Raw genomic sequence first — 18,637 nt, forward strand, 5'->3', positions numbered from 1 at the left:
AGTTGGTAAACATAAATGTTAGTTTACCCAAATAATACGCATAATCAAGCATATATTACAATAATGCTACTAATAACAATAATAAATCTGACCAAGTGGGCAAATGACCAAATTTTTACCAGTCTCGTTCTCATAACAAAATAATATGAAAAACCCAAAAGAACTGAGTGAAAGGTCCTATATCATTGGGGTCACACCTGTGGTGGCAAGATCGCCCAATATGCGGTGGACTCTTTCTGAGCTAAGCGAGATGCTTGAAGCAACACTTTCTCGGAAATCCTATCACATGTGTTGGCAAAAAAAGACTCCTGATTCCATGAGGCTCACATCACCCTCACTCGATCGAGCGGGACTGACCAAATGAAGACTCACCTATGGTGGCAAGAGCACAACGTTCATCAAATGGTCTCCTCGAGAGCAATCTGTAACACTGTCGGTGGCAGTCCCATACCCTCATAACCTAGCCTATTGGACGGAAGCATCATCACTCAAGTCATGGAATCCCGACAACAAGATTGCAAACAAGGCCCATGGGTTCAGTCTTGAGTGCAACAGAACACTATGAACTATTTCAACCTCTTACATGGAAACATTCCAAGCCTAAGTTCATATAAGCAACTCACTATGATAGTCCCCATAAATAAATATCACATGACACATACCAAATTTGCAATCATGAAGGGTAAAGAAATGTATAAACATTGTAGGAACAATGTAAATATACTATGGTAGTTAATTTATCGTTTACATGGTATTGTCTAATGCATAAATAGGCTATTTACATTTAGATTCATATCATAAAATAGATAAAACAATGTTCTGTTTGTATTTATATAAATCAGATGCATAAATAGTGGTAGAATAAAAAGAAGGAAAGGACGAAGGGATAAGAAGGAGAAGAGGAGTGGTTGAGTAGAGGTGGGGAGAATTTTTATCCTATGTTGTAACTGCACGGTGCTGTACTGCATCGTACGATAGTTGCAGTGGTCATGTACACCATGTGGGGTCCACTGTGCCACATGGCCTCTGCAGCACCGTACGATGCAGTACAGCCCCGTGCTGTAACAATAGAGGATAACGATTCAGGTGGGAAGGGATAAGAAGAAGAAGAGTGGTCGAGTGGGGGTGGGGAGGGGTGGGAGCTGGGAGGGAGAACAGGGTAAGACGGGGAAACTAGTGACATTGCGCGCGTGTGTTTTTAATTATTTTCAAAGAAAAAGGGGGACGTGGGGGGGCGGGGGCAGGAACCGGGGAAGACGGGAAATAGTGACTTGACAGAAAAAAAAGTGCGTGACTAATTGAAGTGGCGGTGCCGTGGTTGTCGTTTTCGAAATCGAGAGGGAAATACTATCATGGCGAACCTGTCCAGCCTCATTCACGAGCTCCGCGAGCGCATCGCTGCTTCATCCTCCTCGCCTCCGAGCAACGGCGACAATGATCCCCTGGAATCCAGATTTCGTGCAGTTCTTCCTAATCTCCTTCAAACTTACGTTGTCCCTTCTTCCAAAGGTCGTCTTCTTCTCTCTTTCTCTGTCTCTGACTGATATCGTGCTCTGTGCGATTGATTTCTTTATCCATTTTACAATCTCTGTGCTCTACTGCAGCCAGCGAGAGAGAAGTCATTGCAGTACTTAAGCTCCTGTCTCAGACCACACGGAATTTCCCTGGTGTCTTTTTCCATGGGAAGGCAGCTGCTGTTCTCCCGGTCATTGGCCGTGTTTTGCCCTTTTTTGCTGAACCTGCATTTCGGTGAGCATCTGTCTCTCTCTCTCTAATCTCCTGTTATTCACGAAGACTTTGAAATGTGTTTTGTTTGTTCGGCCTTTATTGGCCCTAATAGTCTGAGCACACTCTTATGCATTTGCTTGCTTGAATTTTGGTTCCTGAGTTCTTATAAACTCATCCTGCCCGAGCTCAAATAGTATCATTATTGCCAATGATGGTTCTGTATATCATCATCCCCTGATAGACCTGATTTGTTCCCCCTTAATATGTCCTAATTCTCTTACCACTCCCATGGTAGATGGTGATTCTAAATATTCTAATAGTTAGAAGTTCTGTGCGCGGAGACTTGAGAATGTTAAACTTATTTTATCTGTCTTTTTTGTTTTTTCACCGGAAATCATCTTCTTCATTAGAAAATCTGAAAAACAAATTAGATTTCTAATAGATATGGAATGAAGGCTAAGCTACATGTTGAAGTTGACTTGTAGTTATATTTTAAATGAAGTTTTTGTCAAAGTTTTTAGCTGGTTCTTGGATTGGCTGATTCACCCTGGGGGGGGAGAAAAAGGGAAAAAAAGTGATATCCCATTTGTGTTATTTCAGATAGCTGGATATACATATATTGCACAATTTAGATTTGGCATTTGGTCAGCAGTTGGAGCTTGGAAACTTGTAGCCTTTTGGATCCATTGAGTGTAAGTGGTCCTTGTTTCTGCATTTCAAGAGGTAACCATGTTCAACACTCTGCCTCGAGGTTGAAACATGACATTGTCCATGCATCATCAAAGTTTAGTTATTGAGTACCTGTGTTTTGTATAGTACTTATTAATTGGTCGTAGATCAGCTCAAAACCATGATAGAGTGGTCAGTCAATTGATTGTAACTTTTACCCTAGAGGTGATTCAATGCAACTATCTAATCCATGAGAAATAAATTCCCCACCTAAACTCAAGCTATTTATTCATTATGGGTGAAAGGTTGCATGAATGGTGTCCAAATGTCTTCTCTATACTTTTCTCAAGCTAAAGGTCTTTGGGACTGATAGCATCTCCATTTGTAGGCAGGACAACATGCAGTCATGTCATTGTTTGGTCCTCCATTAAAATCTTTCTTCCCTGCAGATGGTTGGAATTTGGGGAACAAAAACGATGTGAGCCAGTTACATATGGCTTCTGTATAGATTTTTCTCAAGCGTAGGTCTTTGGATTGATATTATCTCCATTGGAGGCAAGACAGCCTGCACTTGCAGTCGTGTCCTTCTTCTTTGGCCAACCATCGAAACCCGTTTTTCCTACAGATGGCTGGAAATTGTGGCACAAAAAACTGTGAGCTAGAGTCAGGGCTGCAAACAGTAGACATCCAAGTTTGGCTCGGACAATGAGCTGGTGCAATGTCCCAGATTTTGGATGTAGACCTCTTCCTGTGTCTGACCTTGTTTTAATCCTGGTTTGCCATCTCCAATCTGGTTTGTCCTATATTAGGAGAATTAATTCTTAAAAGTGTTATTATAGTTTAAATTAACTTATGCCAAAAAAAGACCTTCCTATGGTGTAAACCAAATAATTACAACTTTCATTTCTAAATCACTACGCTAATGATCTGCTTAGTACTCATGAATTAAATCCACCATTACCATAATCTATTTTTAATATTCCTTGATTCAGAGAAATTGAGTTTTTGTTGGTAAATAATTCAGGCAAATAGAGTTGAGTAGCCTTAACGTTCAATCCTGGACCCAACCAGTTCTTTAATCCTGGAAAATTTAACCTTTAGGAGTCAGGATATTGGTTATGGAGTATGGACAGGACATTCTTATCTGTACGTGGCTAAAATGTGTTGCTTCAAAACAGTAAAACAGTTTGGATGGGTTGGACAGTAGTGCCACCCCTTGCTAAAGGTGTATAATCTGCCTTTTCCTTTGCCAACTGTTTTTTTTGGGTGAATGGAAAATATATTAAGGAAAAAGAGCAGATAACAATACAAATGCCAAAATGGCAAGCCTGGGGGGGGGGGGACCCTAAACACTATACTAAAACAACTATTTAAAGGATGATACATCAAAGCCAGAGGGCAAAACAACTAACCAAAGGATGATACAACAAGAAAACAAGGGGAGAGGGGGTGGAAACAAATGCAAAGGATGATACATCAAGAAGTTGGGGTGTGGGTGGGAGAAAGTAGTGGAAGGTGAGAAGGTCCCAACATAAGGCCATGACTGTCTCAGTTATTTCTCTTATAGCTCCTTTTGTACCAAAACAGTGACCAGCTCTACATTCTAACTTTAACCAATATGATGCTGCTCCCTATGATTTCAGTTCTTTCTTTTTTAATGTTTTGTTTTTGTTTAGAATGCATGGTAGAGCATTTCTTGCCTTTCATATCGTCCAGAGGAGATTAATTCAATTTGATCTTCCAGCTCACGCCATGGAGTGATTTTTGAGGCAGTTGGATCCCTTCTATCCTTGCTCCGTACAGGAGAACGAGAAGCATACCGCCAGTTCTTCTACGATGCCATGTTGGTGGTTGAAGGTACGCACTGGCACACTGCTCTGCACATTCTTCTCAGGGTGTCAAAAGAAAAAGAAAATAATTAGAATTTCAGCAAGGCCTAATTTTACTAAAGGGTAGTGTTTTGCGTCCTTCAAGGATCACGAGGGCTGCCTGTTTGAAATTTTTACATTACTCACTGGAGAATCTGAGTTGTTCTGTGTGCCACCTCTCGGATGGAGCTCTAGATAGTCATGCAGTCTGAACCACCTTAATATTTCTAATCATCCAAAAATGGTGTCTTTTAAGATAACTTTCTTTTTTCTCACTTTCTCCCCCCTCCCCTCTGTTCATGGATGGATGGTAAAAAGATAACTGATTCTTGGGTTGTGTGGTCCATCCAGGAGATGGCCCAACAGTTGGATACTTTGAACCAGTTCTCTGCCGATCTGTATGTACATGAAGGCACAAAGTTGTTTTGCCCAACAAGAACGCAAAATTGTTACCTTTTTTTCTGGTTAATTCCTCAAATTCCTGATGCCATAGTCCAAATTTTAATTTGGCCTTTCTTGCATACAGACCTTTTATATATCGCACTGGCCTATTCTGAAAAGTTAGGCACCACAGCTTCCACTAGAGTGTCTTTGAAGTGTTTCTGTGAGTCCTTTAGAGGAATTTCCGGAGTTCCATATCTCTTAAGTGACCTTCCTACTTGTTGCAAAGCTACGGATGGCCCTGGTATCTTGATTGACCTGACAGATAAATCAAGGTGGCAATCTTTTGCAACTTGGACCGTCAAGCTTCTCAGCAAATGCCTAACTGATGGAACTCTCTATGTGGAAGGGCTCATCAGTGCATCATTTGTTTCTGCTGCATGTAATCTTCTATGTTATGGGGATGATGCTATGCATATGGTGAGTAGTATCTTGAGTTCTTAACCAACAACTGCTGTTTTTTCATTTGTAGCGAGGCCAATTTTATTCATATATATATATATATTTGACATTTACACTCTGTGAAAGGCATGTTTTGACTTTGCACGTATCACAACGTTGGTTATGGATGCTGAAATTGTTCCTAGTGAGAAATTTATTCGGTCAATATCCTCCATACTAGGTGAAGATGACAGTGAACTTCCAGCATTCAGGTATGTATTCTGACAGTTGAGATATTTCTTTCACTGCTGGTAGGATCTCTCTTTATTAAGCTTTGGATGTTGTGCTTTTAACTGGCTACGCAAGTGGAAAAACTTGAGATAGCTTTATCTGTGTATGTCAATGTTGTTAAAATGCCTTCGTAAGCCTAGCCAATGATCTAGTTGGCGAAGTGTCTAGGATTGGTATTGGGCAGCATTCAGAAAGCTGGTTTTAAGAGACATTTCAACTCTCAAACCTGAAGCAAGTAGACAATGGAGGGTAATGGGGAGAGAAATAGAGGCGAGTATGCCATTGCTAGTAGGTGATATCCAAAAATGATTTTTTTAAAAATCAGTTTTCGGTTTCTTAAATTAGAAAGGTTAAAACCACAGATCTGAAATGCAAATATGTTTTTTCTGACATTAGAGAGGGTGAAATGATTTTCTGAAACCCTTTTTGATTTTTGAATCCCAGATCCTCACGAAAAGGGATGGGATACCCCAGATCAAAAGTTGCAGTTGTCAATGGATGTGGGACTCTCAGTTTCTCTCTCTCTCTGAATGCTAATCTCTGAACCAATTTGACACCTGCAACTCTCCAACCTCTCCGTTGATCCAACAAAGCAGCCCGGTCTCCCTCTAATTTCTCATCTCTCTCTCTCTCTGCTCTCAACCTTTGTCTCTGTCACTCTTTTGTGCGTAGGTCAACAAGAAGCACAACGAGGTTTCTTAGTCAGAGACCTTTCTCTCTCTCATTTGCCATTTTTTATTATTTCATTTTTCTACCGTTGCAACTTTCCCTCAACTTCCCCAGCAAAATTCCATCAAAACAATAGACCAAGCTTATATATGTCACATGTAAAATGTTCATACAATGTGAAGGAGCTTTGGTTGTCTTATGTGACTTGACACCTTTCAAATAATTAAATTATTTTTGAATAGCAATGAAATGGTGAGTTGGTGGGATTCTCATGTTTGATTGCAATACGTATTGTTGACAGAAATAAAGGACTTTTTTTTTGGCGTTGGCGAAAGTCATGTTTTGGTTGATTTAGCTGAAATAATATGACATGTGTTGAATCTTGAACCAAAATTTTGTTATAATTGTACAGAAGTAGAAGTTTTTGTCATTCTCTGTGAGCTCGACCAACATATGTCGATATTTAGAATCATTATTGCAATCCTTCATTCATTTGGGTTCCAGCTTCTTTTGCATTTCTTGTCTAGAGCATCCATCCTTATGGCATGCTCCCACTTCCTGTATACTTTCAGGAAATTTCATTCTCCATGCAGGTCCTTTGATGGTTATTCTTTTGGAAGTTTTTGGTTATTGATATTTGTGATATGTACCGCAGTGCATTAGTTGTTCGTAGTTAGTCACGATAGTGGGGGGTGTCCCTATCGTGATATAGGTTAGCTTAGTTACTAGTTTATTGTTAGTTAGTGTAATTCTTACTTTTGTACCTCTTGTAATTAGACATTGACTCTTAGTAGGATTTCTACTAAGAGTCTAATTGCTATGTTATAAATAAAGCTGCAGGGTACCATGATAGACTAAGCTGAGACCATCATGGTTCAGCAATCTTCTCCCTTCATCTCTCCATCTCCTTCTTCTTCTCTAGCCTTCAAGCTTGATTACTGACTGGTTATTGATCTTTCCTCTGTGACAAGATTCGTATGAGCTTTATCTGGGATTCCCTACTATCCCTTATGTATTTATTATTTCCTCAAGATCCTAGACCAGTACTTTTCTTTCAGTTTTCTTATGGAGCTATCTTCTAGTATCTCATTTTTTTTCTTAGTTTCTAATTTATTCCTTTTTCGTTGATTTTTTTTTTCAACGAGTACATGTACCACTAAACTTGTGACCAAGGATTGAAGTATCGGTATCGCGTACTGTATTGGCGGGGTGATTTTAAGAGACATATTGTATCGTAACGGAGATACACAAGATATGCTAAAGATACTCATAGAAATGGTCAAGATAAGTATGGAAATACTTATAAGTAAGCAATATATAACATATATCATGTGTACACTTAAATGGAGAACTACATATCATGAGACAACTGCATTCAATTGAAATTGTTGTAAAGGATGAGGTTTCATACGTTTTCTGTGGAGTTCTTCAATCTGAGATTTATGAATGTTGATTCAACCAAAGTGAAGTTTGTTTGCTTGATTTGATTCGTTTTTCAGCAAGGAATCAAGGCCCCAACTCACCGATTTGAAAGAAGAGGAAGAAGAGGGGATAAAAGTCAAATTTTTGGGTGAAAAAGAGCCCACCAGGCACTGTGTTCTGTTCTCTGATTCACGAACTGAAGCTAATGGGGGACAGAATAGGAGAGGGGAAATCTAAGAAGAAATCAGAGTGGGGGTGAGAAGAAGCCGTGCGAAGAAGAAGAAAGGGGGGGGGTTGTGCACACGCACAAACTCACTTTTCTTTTAATTCATTCTTGCATATCAATACCGTGGATTACAGCCCAATTTAAAGAAAATAAAATCCTAATTATATGGAAATTAACTAACAAAGAAACTGGAAACACAATCTTATCTCCCTAACCAAAATAAAAGATAACTACTAAAATAGATCCTAGCGCTAAGACCGGATTTGCGCAAAAGAAAACTAAAAATCCAAACTGTCCTGTGGGCCCCACATACAGCTGTAGAAGCAATCCAAATCTGGAGGATCTTCCGCAATCCACAGGAAAATAAGGCTGATTGAATGCATCTCCAAGGACTAGCCCATCTCGGTCGAGATTGCTAAGAGGATCAACCCGGTTCAGCACTTGTCCTGCATCAGAAGCTCATTTGGGTTTTAATGGTGCTGGATATGTATCGCACAGTAGCGCACTATATCATGGTGTATCGGTCAATATGATGCGATACGCATCGATACTTAATTTTTTAAGCCCTTAAATGGACGCATCAATAGTATCGTACCGTATTGAGCCGTACCGGCCAATACAGTATGATACCTAACCATACCTATTTAAAAAAAAAAAAAAGATATGTATCGGCCTGTTTCGTATCAATACCTGTCGATACCATTACGTATCGGCCGATACGGTACAATACAGTGTGATACTTTAATCCATGCTTGTGATCCATAACAAACTAAGAAGATCTATTTCATTACACTTAACACAAGCTATGGGGTTTATATGCTTTTGTTTTAGTTCAGAAGCTTTTCAACTTCATGTTATTATTTTTGTTTGGTTTATATGGATCAGTTTAACTTTGAAAGCCGGATTTGTTAACTCTAGCAGAAAGACTTGTTATTGGAAGATGGAGGGTTTATGGAATTGAAATTCCTGCAAAAAATTTGGGTATTGAAGCTCATGCTTTTCTTTAGGATAAAAAATTGGACTGCAGACCTCAGGAAATGGGTTTATTGATTTTTGTGTCCAGTTCTTTTATATTATGTTGGATGGTCGCAATCTTGAAAGTGGTAACAATATGACTTGGAGCAACTGAACAGTTAAAAAATAGAACAATGATATACGTGGAAATCTAAGTTATTTATGGTATGGGGAGGACACAAACAAGCAATTGCAAAGAGAAGCATGGGGTACTCATGTAGGGACATAAGATAACGGGAACACACTATTTCAACATCTTGTAGGGTCCTTAATGAAAACCTATGATCCCTGCATTCTATGCTGCTCTCCTCTCCTAGGTTGAGGGGGACAATTAATTAGATGGTTACTAGCCCTGGCATGCTTTATGAAGCAAATTATCAGTTAACAAGTAAACAAGAAAAACACAACAGAAAATGTGCATAGCAAAGTTGTATATGTTTGTGTGATGAGGTGAGAAAGAACCGGGTCAGAAAAGAATGTGTTCAATAGGTAAAGATGAAGAAAAATTGATTGAGATGGTTCGGAAAAGAATTACAGTGCCCTTATGCCGAATGAGGTCCCAGGTAGATTTTGAGGAGAAGAGAGAAGGACTGTTTGCCAACCAGTTTACATAGTCCTGCCTGCCCAAAGGCCTTCTGATGATGGAGGAGAGGTCATTCCAGATGATGGCAAGGTCCGGAGAGGAATTAGGAGGGGGAGCCCAGCCAGACTGATCTAGAATGTCAGCCACCAAAGAGAGCCTGTGGAGGCCCGAAGCATAAATGATCCGGGGGGTAATCAGAGGGAGGAGGATTTCCTTTGGGTGCCAGTGATGCAGCCAAAGATAGGAAGAGAGACCATCCCCAATCTGAGATTTGATGACATGGATGACCAAGTGACAGGAGCCTAAGATTTTGCGCCAAACCCAAGAAGAATCAGCCAACGGGGAAGCCGTCCAAATGGAATCATGCCGAAGGGGCCCCAAGTAGATCCAGTCTACCCAAATGCTCTTGTGCTTTGAAGCAATCTTCCAGATTAACTTGAAGATACCAGCCGAGTTCACATCTTTGATTCTTCTGATGCCCAAGCCTCCTTTCTTCGGCAGACACACTGCAGCCTAGGGAAGAGGATGAAGGAATCTGGAAGTATCATTACCCTTCCAAAGGAAAGAAGCCAATAGAGGTTCTAAAGACTTTATAGTAGCTGGGGGCAGCCCGTAGCTGCCAGACCAGTAGATATAAGAAGATTCCAAGACTGATCTGATAAGAACCAACCTGCCAGCATAAGAGAGAAGCTTGCCTTTCCATAACTGAAGCCTTTTCCGAATGAGATCAAGCATTGGGGTGCAGTGGTGGGCTGGAAGCCTGGCAGGGATCAAAGGAAGACCCAAATACTTAATAGGCAAGTGACCTTCTTGGAATCCAGATCTCTCTAGCAAAGGAGACTTGTCCAGCTCAGAAACCCCCGCAAAGAACAAGAGAGACTTTGAAGGGTTGATGCGAAGGCCCGATAGCTCGTGAAAGTGCTACAAGCAAAGCATAATAGAATCCAGAGAGGCAATGGAAGCCTTTGAGAAGATCATCAGGTCATCCGCAAAGGCCAAGTGAGATAAGTTGAGAGCTTTACACTTAGGCATAGGCGCAATAAACTGTTGGTCAGTGCAAATTTGGATTTCCCTGGAGAGAGCTTCCAAAGCCAAAGTGAATAAATAAGGGGAGAGAGGGCTGCCTTGTCTAATTCCCATAGAGGCATCAAAGTAACCTGCCGGGCTGCCGTTTACTAGCATAGAAAACTTTGGTGAAGAGATGCAAGCCTGAACCCAGTTGACAAAGATAAAGGGAAATCCCATCTTAGTCATCACCTGACTTTGAAGTCCCACCTTAAAGAATTAAAGGCCTTGTGGATGTCAATCTTCAGGAGAACAGCAGGGTAAGGATTTTTCCTCTCAAATCCTCTGACAATGTCATGACAAATAAGGATGTTGTCCGAGATGTGTCTTCTAGGGATGAAAGCCGATTGGTCGTCATTGACAAGAATATCCACAACACTTTTGAGCCGCCTAGCAAGGATCTTGGCAATGAATTTGTACAGGAGGTTGCAGAGAGCGATGGGCCTGAAATCATTCATAGCAGATGCACCATCCTTTTTTGGGGATGAGGCAAAGAAAAGTGTGATTAATACCTTTGACCTGATAAGGGTTGTAGAAGAAGTTGACAATGGTAGCAATAAGGTTTAGCTTGATGATGTCCCAGGCAGCTAAAAAGAAACCCATACTGAAACCATCCGGGCTAAGAGCTCCCGATACCTTGAGAGAGTGGATGGCAGCCACAATCTCATCTTCATTTGGAATGGAGCTTAAAGAGTCAAGGAGAGCCGAGGGAATGAATTTGTTGAGCAGGCCATTCGGGATGGGAGGAGAGGTTAACTGAGAGCTGCTAAAGATACCCTTGAAATGCTGAACAGCCAAGTCTTTGATATCTTTAACTGTGGAGACAATAGAACCATCCTGGGCTGTAAGGTGAACAATGGAGTTTGCATTGACTTTGGCCTTCAGAGATCTGTGAAAATAGGCAGAGTTTGAGTCCCCCAGCTCTAACCACTTGATTCTAGATTTTTGCTTCAGAAAGCTCTCTTCTCGAGCTAGTAAGGAAGAGAGCTCAAGAGAAGTAACTTTTTCTTCATCTACTAAAGCACCATTGCAATGATCCGATTGCAGCCGAAGCTAAATAGAGCCAAGTCTGTCCTTGCAGTCCAAAACCTGCTGAGATATGTTGCCAAAAGTAGTGGAATTCCAATCCTTGAGAGCAGCCTTGACATTTTTGAGCTTTCTGGAGAAAGCAATGAGAGGGGAAGAGAAAGCAGTGACAGGTTTTTCCCAAGCTTCTAGAACTGTGGTTAAAAAGGAGGGATGAGAGGACCACATGTCGAAGTATTTGAAGGGTTTGGGCCAAAGGAAGGGAAGGGCTGAATAGTTAGAGAGATGGGGGAGTGGTCTGAAATGTCCGGGTTGTCAAAATTTGCATGAGAAGAAGGGAAGGCTGAAAGCCATTCCTCATTGACCATAACCTTGTCCAGTTTACAAGAGATCCGATTTGAACCTGCTCTTTTGTTGCACCAAGTTAGAGGGAACCCAGTCCATCTAAGATCATTTACACCCATGTCCTCAATACACTCATTAAAAGAGTTAATTGCTTCCAAATCCAAATGATCACCTCCCAACTTTTCATGACTGAATCTAATCACATTGAAATCTCCTCCCAAGCCCCAAGGGTGAGACCCATGCTGTTTAGCATTGGAAAGAAGATCAGACCACAGAGGAATTCTCAAAGAATGACTATTGTGGGCATAGACCACAGTGAAGAAGAAAGAGAAGTGGCCCAGGTAGTCAGAGAAAGAAACATGGACAAAATGGGAGGAAGAAGACAGCAGAGATAAAGAGATTTTTGAAGGGTCCCAAAGAATCCAGATTCTACCATTTGGGTGATGGGTGTAATTAGAGAGGAAAGACCATTCATTTGGAAAGGGAGGGAAGGGGCAGCAATGGCTCACAGAGCCTGGACAAGACAGACCTTGATCGGTTTCACTGCGGTGACGCCGGTGGTAGGAGCAATGGAGGGGGGAAGCATGATTGTTTAAAGGCAAAAGAGAACTTCGAGGAAGTGGAGAGAGGAGGGCGGACTTGTTGGGTGGAGGAGACGAAGTACCAAGTGGGTTGGGAGGTGCGGGTTGGTTTGAGACCCGTGAACCCGAGAGAGAAGAAGATGGGTCACTTAAGGAGAAGGGGCTGAGCCAAGAGGCAGAACGGTTCGAGCCTGAAGGGAGGATTTGACCAGGGGGACCACGTGGGGTCACAAGAGCCAAAGGAGGAGGGGCCCACAGATGGAAGGCATAAAGCAGTCTTCGTCAAGCTAACATCCAAAGGCAAAGCTGTCACAGGGGTACCTTGAGACGAAAGCGAAGGCAGGGGGCCAGTCATGGTTGCAGAGCAAAATGCCAAGGTTGATGACATCAGAGCAGCTATAGAGGCAGAAGCGCCAGGAGAGCCAGAAAAGGAAGGTTCTTGGGGGGAATCTTGTGACATCCTCGATCTGCTTCTGGAGATAACATCAAAGGAGAGCTTTTCGGGGCACGAGTCAGGGACAGAAGCTTCTGCATCATCGTCAGCGGCAAGCACACTGAATCTATTCAAGTCAGTGGAGAAAGCCTGCTGGCTCGGTTGAATCAACTGGCCATTCTCTTTCTGACGAAGATTCCGATGACGGAGCCTGTTTTAGGTCTTCCTCGGGTTGCCGAGCGGAAAGTCCTTACACCTGATTGAGCTCCTGGCACCACACCGACGGCAGTAGGGGGAGACTGGTTCGAAGGCCCTCCAGCAACGGCAGAGGGAGGAGGGCCAGATGGCTCACCTTCGATAGTAGCAGGAGCTGGGAAAGAGGGCTGGCCCAAGGGAGTGCAGAGCTGAGAGCCGTGGCCAAACATCTTGGAGACCTCGTAATGTGGAGGCTTCCATTCATAATGGAGCTCTTGTTCAAAGGAGAAATCCTCTCCCTCCTTAACCGTGATAAAAGAAGGGAGGGGTTCAGCAGCTGAAACCTCTACACAAATCCGAGCCTAGGCAAGTCTGTCTTTGCGCCGAGTTCTCATCGGAGAAGAGAGGAGTGCCCAAGACAGAGCCAACAAACTGAGACCATCAGTGCACCAGTAATGCAGGGGAAGTCTCGGAAGAGTTACCCAGAGTGGGATGGAGGTAGGATCAACTTGCCGGAGATGGAGGTGACGATGCCACTGGCGCAAGAAGATAGGTTTCTACCAACAAGCCAAGGCCCACCCTCAAGGGCACGAGTCTTATCAGAGTCAGCAGAAAATTTGAAGATGAAGAAGCCGTTATCCAAAAGGAAGGACTCTAGGGAACCCTGCGGCCTCCATTGCTTGGAGAGGGACAGCTTAACAGTGTGAAACGGAGGTCTGGAACCAAGGAAGTGACCAACCAGACAGTTCTTCCAGAGCTTTGCTTCAGAAGCGAGAAGATCAGGCGAGCAGAGAGCAACCTTAGAAGAGCCAACAGAGGCAGGAGCAACGAAATGGAGAGGGAGACCATCGGGCTGAGAACCAGCCACCGGAGCAACCAGAGAACTCCATGAAGCAGGCTGCAGAGGCAAGGGAATAGCAGGTGGAGGGGGAGATGGCATGGAAGAAGAAGACGGCATGACAGAGGAAGGGAAAGGGATCAAAACAGCAGGTTTGGCCGGAGCCGAAGAGGAGAACTCATCGTAGCTGGAGCGTTTAATACGGCATTTAACCAATCAACGAGCTCTCATAATTACTCCCATCGATTCTAGTTTGAGAGTCCCTCATGTACTTAGTTTTTTCTGGACCTCCTGATCTTAATAGATGCAAGGAGTCAATCGGAGCCCACCAATCCCTTCCACCTTGATATGACTCACAAGGTCTTCTTGATATTGCCCACAAGGAATACTCACAAAGGAGCTAAACAGCAGCAGCCATGGCAGCAAAGCTGAAACAGAATTTTTGCAAACTTCTGCCTTCCCAATTATTAATGCTTGCGCTGCCTTCACATTTGTGTTCAATGTCTTGGAAAGAACTTAGTTTCATTAAAAGCTTTGTTTATATATTCACTCAGATTAAGTACTAACTATTAAGTAGGTTCTGCTGTTCAGATTCTTGTCACATTATTCTGGCCCTTTAATTTAGTTTTATATGCCTTTCTTCTTAACATATGATTGATTGTTATTCCTGATCAGAACCCTAATTTTCTATTTAGTCCAGCTTGAGTTCATCTCCCACTTAAATCATTGGGGCCATCACCTGCAGTCTTTACCAATTAGTGCTCCAATGAGGAGAGATGGTGCAAGTTGAAGTTGTTAAAAGGAGGGAAGGGCCAAAATGACTTCAGTTGAAGTAATGAGAGAAGTCTGCTCATGATTTAATGTAAGAAATGACACTGAGTAGAGGTGCAGAACTAAATTGCGTAGCTAACCCCAATTGATCAGGATAAGGCTTAGTTGAGTTCTATGTCTTTCTCCTGTTATCTGATCGTCCTTAAGAGATTTTATAAATCAGATGATTATAATTGTCTAATGGGACAAAGATTTCACTTGGGAGATGTATCTATTGGTACCTGTTGTGTGGTGGGTCCCTCTATGGTCTGTTTTTCCTGTTGTTATACTGCTGTGGCGATATACTTATGTGCCGCTAGTGCTTACAAAAAGTATTTTAATGGAGCTAGTTTGTCTTTCCATTTTCCCTTTCCATGTCACTAATGGGCTAAAGTTGCAGAAGCATCGTTTATGATTCCTCCATGGGCACTTGCCTTCATGCACTGCACTCTAGTTGTCCGGATGATGTTGTTGAGTTCACAGCTGGAGATATAATCAGTGTTTTTCCTAAATCAATACAGAGCACTGACAGCCCTGAACTTAGGGTAAGTGGGCACATTGTTTGTATATTAGAGAAATGTTTTTTAACATAGCACATTTCTGTCTGCTCCTGTGTAGTTGATCCAAGTTGAGAAATCAGTTCCTTGAGGAGGTTAATGATTGCTTTGATTTTTGCAGGTTGCAATGTGTAGTGCATATATAAGGATAGCCAAAACCTGCCCCCCTCATATATGGAGGCCAGAAACCCTAGTCAACATGCTCTGTTTTGCAGAACCTTGCTTGGCTTTGATAGATTGCATACGAGTAGCCATAGGTATACTTGGTCCTGATCGAGTTGGTGGAGTGATTAATAATGGTAGTGTGGGGGCTCCAAGTGGAGGAATTGAGAGCTCAAGGGTTGGAGAGAAGAGGCCTGCTAAGGGCCTGGAAAATTTGAAGGTTAAGTGCCAAAAAATAGACGAGGGAACACTGGTTTGCAATGCTAATGTTCTGACATCAGATGAGCCTACTTCTATATTTACTTGTGAAGGAAACAAAGAGTTTGCAGATTATATGCAGGGATCACTTCTTTCATATGTTGACCTTCTAAAACCTAACAGCACTAAAACTAACTGTTTGAGACCAGAAATTGCAATTACAAGTCTTAGCATGCTTTGCCTTGCCTTTTGCAACTTCCCACATACCAGTCTTTCACTTTGCATCTTTCAGCAAATGTCTGCTTGGATTCCTTGGATATTTAAGCAGGTTAAGAAGGTTTGCTGTTATTCTTTAATATATTGTTATTTTTTTTTAATTTCTAAGTGAATTTTTTTTTTGTGGGTTTGGTATAAAATAAGTATGTTAATGTCCTCACCTTCTATTTCTTGATGATGAAGAATTTGTTCCACTTTTATTTTTCATTAAATTGGTAAACTTTTCTTGCAGACAAAGGAAAGAAGTTCAGTTACGTTTGATTTATCCATTTATTTGGAAGCAGTACATAGCATATTGCTTTTGCAAAGTAAGACTAACCCTTCATTTTGTTCCTAGATGACTTGAAGTTGTCGGGATGCAGTTAACGACTCATTCTTTTAATTAAAACTCTGAAACCATCTTGTTATTTTTCAACAATCCCTAGACCTTTTATTTTGAATTTTCAAAAAATGAAAAATAAATAGGAAAATATTTATTTTTGTTCCAAAAAATGATATTTAAGCAATTTCTTCCTCCCCCCTCCCTCTTTTTTCTAAACATCAAATGAGAGTTTCTCAAGATTAGACTCTTAATTAGTTATAAGGGTTACAATAATAAGGGAAAACTTGTTTTGATGATCATGATATTAATACAATAACGATGATGATGATGCTGATAATGGACTGCTTTCTGAAGTCCTTTTTTTTTTAAAAAAAATTTGTTAAGGTTCCCTCCCGTTGGAGAATAAGCTTTTCAGAAACACAGGGCTTGATGTGGATCTTACAAATGTGCTAAAGCTTCCATGGACCCATTCTCATGTCGTTGCACAAGCTCATCATCTTTGGAAGACAAAGTGTTTTTCTATTCAAGTTCTTTCCAAAATTGGAATTAGATTAAATTGTGAAAGAGATCTTGAGGTCTTGGATTTGGCTCTTCATGATGAAGTTGAAGAGGTTAGAGTTGAAGCTGTTATTTCTATGCCAATGATTGTCATCTGGTCAGGTCTTGGTCTCCTGGCTGATATCTTCAGAAGGCTAGAGTAAGTGAATCATTATAATACACGATCCTTGGTCAAGATTCAAGATTAAATCAAGAAGAATTACTAGGAAGCTATTAATAATATGTTGTATGCTTTGAAAGTAAAATTCTGAGATTGAAAATTGTACTTGTTATTGAATTTCTTTTTTGTATTTACCATGCAGACAGTGGTAATTGAAGTTCCAAAACTGCACAATTAACTTGAAAGCATCTATGAAAATGTATCATTGAAAAGGATAGAAGAGGATTGTTGGCAAAAGCAAATCATTATCTTCTACTTCTATTTAGAATTACTTGACCTTTTTGTTCTATTTATCTTTCAATCTGCCTCTAGGCAAGGTAAAACAGATAAATAGTGAAAAGCCTCGATATTTTAGTCTGACATGGCATTTTCTATGTTATTTGTCTCCTTCAGTCACTCATTTACTGAGTTCCTTCCAGGTAGCAGTTAGCACAATAGCAGAGCCCCAAAAAACAAAATGTTTGATCTTCCAATCAGTCTCCACCTTACCTTTCTGTTAGAGTTGTTAGAATATCTTGTATAAGGGTAGTTCTGTCATTGTCCTGTTATAAGACATGACCAAGTTGTATTTTTTCTTTTCTTGTTTTATTTCTCTTTACCTCCCTAGGGAGGTCTGTGTAATTTGGAAGACTTTATTAATGAAGTAATATGTGTGTTGAGAACAACTCAACTCACACAATCGATTCTCCCATCCTCTTCTCTTCCCTCTTACTAGATTCGATCTATCTTTAGGTTCCAACTTGGTATTAGAGCGGTTCTTTCACTGGTTTGAGAGTCGACTAAGATTTGGCTGTCCTCTCCACCTCTTCTTGGAACCCTAGAAAGGTAGAGGGTTCCATTGGAGGTTATACTATGTGAAAAATCACACATACTACATTCTTTGGAGCTGTATCCTTCAACTCAACAACAATGGAGAGACATTCCTAGCTCGCAAAGTGTATTTGAAGCCCTAGAAGCTGGACAGAGCATTACCGCCAGCCTGTAGACCATTCTGCTCATCTCTCTCTCTCATCTCTTCACTATTTGTGATGAGGACGGAGGCATTTGAATCGCCTGCAGGCCTTCTTGCAGACCCCCAACAGCTTGGTTATTGAAAGGAGCAGATTGAGGAGCTTAGCTCAACTCATCGGTGCTTCCCAGGTATTGACAGATTCTGGTTTCTCTTCTTGTTGAGTTTTTATTGGCTGTAATGGGAGAGATGGTTCCTATTAATTGCTGATGTCTTTGGCTATTGTGGAATGGAACCAAAGTCTTTTTTGAGTGTTAGTTGTATTTTTTCATCAAGGATGTGCTTTCGGGTTACTTGTTAGCTGGGCTGCTACTTGTTGTTTCCCGTTGTTGGCAGCCAACACATTGGATGGTTATGAGATGCACTCAAGGTATTTGATTTAAGTTCTCCTTCAGGATTTACCTGCTTGGGCAGTGTATTGCTTCCTTTGTTTGCTGGTTTTCTTGCTTGTGTGTGGGTAGAGGTTACTCCCCAGTTGTGCAAGACACCAATCTGTTTTGTTGAGTATTTTGGTACCATGTCTACTATGTTTGGGGCTGATTCTGAAACCAGTGGACCACTTCCGGCTAGTGGTGTCCCCACTATGGCTTCCTTTGACAATCCCAACGCTCAAATGTCTGTTGTGAAATTGGATAATACCAACTACTTGGATTGGTCCCGTTCTGTGAAGTTGTTCCTACGCAGTAGGGGAAAGTTGGGATACATTACTGGGTCTATCACAGCTCCTGCTATAACTGATCCAGGCTATCTCAAGTGGGAGACTGAGAACTCCACTGTTATGTCTTGGCTGATTTTCTCCATGAAACCTGA

General features: G+C 41.5%; 1 protein-coding gene across 1 annotated transcript in view; it reads left to right on the forward strand.

Moving 5' to 3' along the window:
- Window positions 1-1,244: 1,244 nt before the first annotated feature.
- Window positions 1,245-18,637, forward strand: part of LOC122661658 (serine/threonine-protein kinase ATR) — a 34,225-nt gene continuing 16,832 nt past the window's right edge. The window contains exons 1-9 of the mRNA XM_043857132.1: window positions 1,245-1,509; window positions 1,605-1,749; window positions 4,142-4,254; window positions 4,792-5,126; window positions 5,235-5,359; window positions 14,986-15,130; window positions 15,264-15,830; window positions 16,011-16,086; window positions 16,485-16,797. Of these exons, the coding sequence (XP_043713067.1) occupies window positions 1,353-1,509; window positions 1,605-1,749; window positions 4,142-4,254; window positions 4,792-5,126; window positions 5,235-5,359; window positions 14,986-15,130; window positions 15,264-15,830; window positions 16,011-16,086; window positions 16,485-16,797 (1,976 nt within the window). The 5' untranslated portion in view covers window positions 1,245-1,352. The remainder of the gene's footprint in view (window positions 1,510-1,604; window positions 1,750-4,141; window positions 4,255-4,791; window positions 5,127-5,234; window positions 5,360-14,985; window positions 15,131-15,263; window positions 15,831-16,010; window positions 16,087-16,484; window positions 16,798-18,637) is intronic.

Source organism: Telopea speciosissima, chromosome 5 (genome assembly GCF_018873765.1).
Source record: "Telopea speciosissima isolate NSW1024214 ecotype Mountain lineage chromosome 5, Tspe_v1, whole genome shotgun sequence".
NCBI classification, from domain to species: Eukaryota; Viridiplantae; Streptophyta; class Magnoliopsida; order Proteales; family Proteaceae; genus Telopea; species Telopea speciosissima.